Source organism: Coffea arabica, chromosome 3e (genome assembly GCF_036785885.1).
Source record: "Coffea arabica cultivar ET-39 chromosome 3e, Coffea Arabica ET-39 HiFi, whole genome shotgun sequence".
In the NCBI taxonomy this organism is placed as follows: Eukaryota; Viridiplantae; Streptophyta; class Magnoliopsida; order Gentianales; family Rubiaceae; genus Coffea; species Coffea arabica.
In genome coordinates this window covers 10,638,909-10,641,959 of record NC_092315.1, presented here as the reverse complement: position 1 = coordinate 10,641,959, position 3,051 = coordinate 10,638,909, and the positions used below count along the sequence as shown (strand labels likewise).

General features: G+C 36.9%; 1 protein-coding gene across 1 annotated transcript; it reads left to right on the top strand.

Moving 5' to 3' along the window:
- The first annotated feature begins 613 nt into the window (after positions 1-613).
- LOC113736427 (amino acid transporter AVT6C-like) lies at positions 614-1,825 on the top strand. The gene is made up of 2 exons (XM_027263383.2): positions 614-1,445; positions 1,579-1,825. Exons 1-2 carry the CDS (start codon positions 823-825, stop codon positions 1,703-1,705), a joined length of 750 nt encoding a protein of 249 aa, XP_027119184.1. The 5' UTR covers positions 614-822; the 3' UTR covers positions 1,706-1,825.
- Positions 1,826-3,051: the final 1,226 nt, after the last annotated feature.

Sequence of the window (3,051 nt, the reverse complement as noted above, 5' to 3'; positions counted from 1 at the left end):
AGGGGTCAGGGGTCAATGGGTTCGATCGGAGATCGATAGGGGTCGAACCGGATGATATCATAAATAAAAATTATTTAAAAATTAAATTATTGTATATAAAATATCCAATAACATATTGATATTAATAAAGGTATATTCATATATATTTGATGTTTCAAATATATTTAACAAGAAAATACAAAGAAATTAGAACAATCAAGTAACAATTTATATTATTTAATAAACATTAACAAGTTTAGAATTAAAATTATAGATTTAATTGAAAAATAACATCAAATTTTAGGACAATATTTATAAAGTATGAAATATTTGAGGTATATTAATAAGTTTTCACAATTTAGGGGGTTAAAACATAATATTAAAAAAGTTTGAACTTTTTTTTACAAGGGAATTTCGCCAATTTGGTCCCTAAACATTTTCACTTAAATCAATTTTATCCTTGATGAAATATTTTAACCAATTTAGTCCTTGAACTAATTTTTTACTTCCAATGTAGGACTTTTCACTGCATTTTACTCAATTTGAGTGGACCAACGGGGGTATAATTGTCACACTGGTTTAATCTTTTGCAATTAACCGATGAAACAAATTAGATTGAAGGTACTCGGTCAAGATTTCATCTTCTTCAGCCGTCCACCTCCCTCTCTTTATGCCCACTTTCTCACAGCAAGGGGCTCTTCCCATTATTCTTCAGGTTTCAGATCATGTACTCGGTCAAGATTTCATCTTGTTCAGCCGTCCACTTTCTAGAGATTAAAGACGGTCTGCAAAAGTTGTTCTGCATCTGCAAAAGTTGATCTCAATGAGATTAAAGACGGTCCAATGGATCCTAGACTTGAAATTGAAGAGTTATCTATAAAATTTTCTCAACGGCAAGGACGGAAGGTTTCTGCAGCTTTTCTAGATGGATGGATGCGGTTCTTTTGTCCACTCTGTCTAATATTCGAACAAATTTTGTTGGTGAATGGCTTGGTAGTTCATCCTATTGGAGTCGAGCTTGGTAAACCTGCTGCTATGGTCTCGGCCGTCAGAATCTCATTAGTACTCTGTGGTGCTATCTACTTCACCATTGGCATTTTCGGGTACCTCCTTTTTGGGGATTCGGTCATGGATGACATACTGGTGAATTTTGATCAAGGTTCTTCTGGTTCAACAATTAGCTCATTACTCAATGACATAGTTAGACTAAGCTATGCGCTCCATTTGATGCTGGTGTTTCCACTTCTCAACTTCTCTTTGAGGGCCAACATCGATGAACTTCTGTTCCCTAAGAGGGCTGTTTTGGCAACAGATAACAAGAGATTTGTCATTCTTACTCTAGTCTTGTTAGGCTTCTCCTACGTTGCCGCAATAGCCATTCCCAGTATATGGTACTTCTTTCAGTTCATGGGATCAACTTCTGCTGTCTGCCTTGCCTTCATCTTCCCAGGCATAATTGCTTTAAGGTATTGCCGAACCCACCTTCTGCTGATAGTAAGGGGAAAAATTAAACAAAAGATTAACTGAAATTGCCCTTGTTTTCTTGGTTTCTGATTTCGCTGTTAAATTGAACCATTTGTTTTTTTTTTCCTTTGGCAGAGATATCCACGGCATTTCAACAAGAAGGGACAGAATAATAGCAGCAGCAATGGTCATTCTAGCTGTTGTGACGAGCACCATAGCTATTTCTACGAATATATGCACGTTAGTTGGAAACAAGTCATAGGTCTTTGTCTTTTTCAGCTTTGTTGTGGTTGAGCTGTATGTTTTCCTGTATAATATCAAATGTGGGTTGTATTGTTTCTATCAGGTGGAATTTTGTTCAAGAGCTTTCAGCCTGAGCGTTGAGAACACGACTCACTAACACTTCGCTAACTTCATGGATCAATTATTACTAACACAGCTCACTTTTTAACCTTCAGTTGATCGATGGACATAAGAATAAGGGATGCTTAAACCAACAGTTCAAAGATAGCAGCGTAATATTCGAGACGGCATAGCATTTTGCCAAGTACCCATCAAAATTTGTTCGAATATTAGACCGAGTACCTTCAATCTAATTTGTTTCATCGGTTAATTGCAAAAGATTAAACCAGTGTGACAATTATACCCCCGTTGGTCCACTCAAATTGAGTAAAATGCAGTGAAAAGTCCTACATTGGAAGTAAAAAATTAGTTCAAGGACTAAATTGGTTAAAATATTTCATCAAGGATGAAATTGGTTTAAGTGAAAATGTTTAGGGACCAAATTGGCGAAATTCCCTTTTTACAAAATCTCCTGTTGGACCGGTTTTTACGGTTCTGTACCGGTCAAACCCGATTTTTGACCGGAGTTGACCGGGTTTTAAATCTCCCAATTCTGATGACCAACTCAGACCGAACACTTGGCCGGTTTCCGATTCAATCGGTCGGACTGGCCAGTCCGGTCCGAGTTTGAAAACACAGCTTGACTGAAGAAAATTGAAAGTGTGCACTCTCTGTACGGTTAGCTTAGGAGAACAATTGAAAACCACCATAATCGATTGTCCCCTTTCTTTCTTCGGTTGACCGGAATTAACGAGGGGCAATTTCTTTCGTCGCTTTGATTAAGGAATCGATGGCATCTTCCAACCTTGTCCGCATGGCCTGTACATTAATTATGGGGAACTAAACCCCTAATTCTAGTTAAGGGGGCAACTGACGAATTGGTTCAACAACTAATGTGAGATCTAAGCCGCTTTTAATTATTTTCTTCATTAATTGATATTTATATATTCCTTGCTTTTAATTGCTATGACCTTGTGTATTATTGATTAGTGCGCAATAATTAATTATCCATATAGGCTATTTTTGCTAAATAGGGATAATTGAATCCGTAATTGTTCGTTATCTCTATCTTAGTAGCAATTGGCGTAATTGGGTTTATGTCAGGGGAACATATGATCTAATTTAAACGAACCCTTGTAGTGTGTTGGTTGGTTAGGATTGGGCCTTTCTAATTATTAATGCAATCTAGAAATTAAATCCTACGGTCGTACCTGGGGTTGTTTTTGGGTTAGAGAAATAGCTAAGGTCGTACCTTAGCTATCGAAA

Coding starts and splice junctions, on each gene's coding strand:
- LOC113736427 (XM_027263383.2), top strand. CDS start 823: ATGGATCCTAGACTTGAAATTGAAGAGTTATCTATAAAATTTTCTCAA. Junction 1,446..1,578: donor CCAGGCATAATTGCTTTAAG/GTATTGCCGAAC, acceptor TTCCTTTGGCAG/AGATATCCACGGCATTTCAA.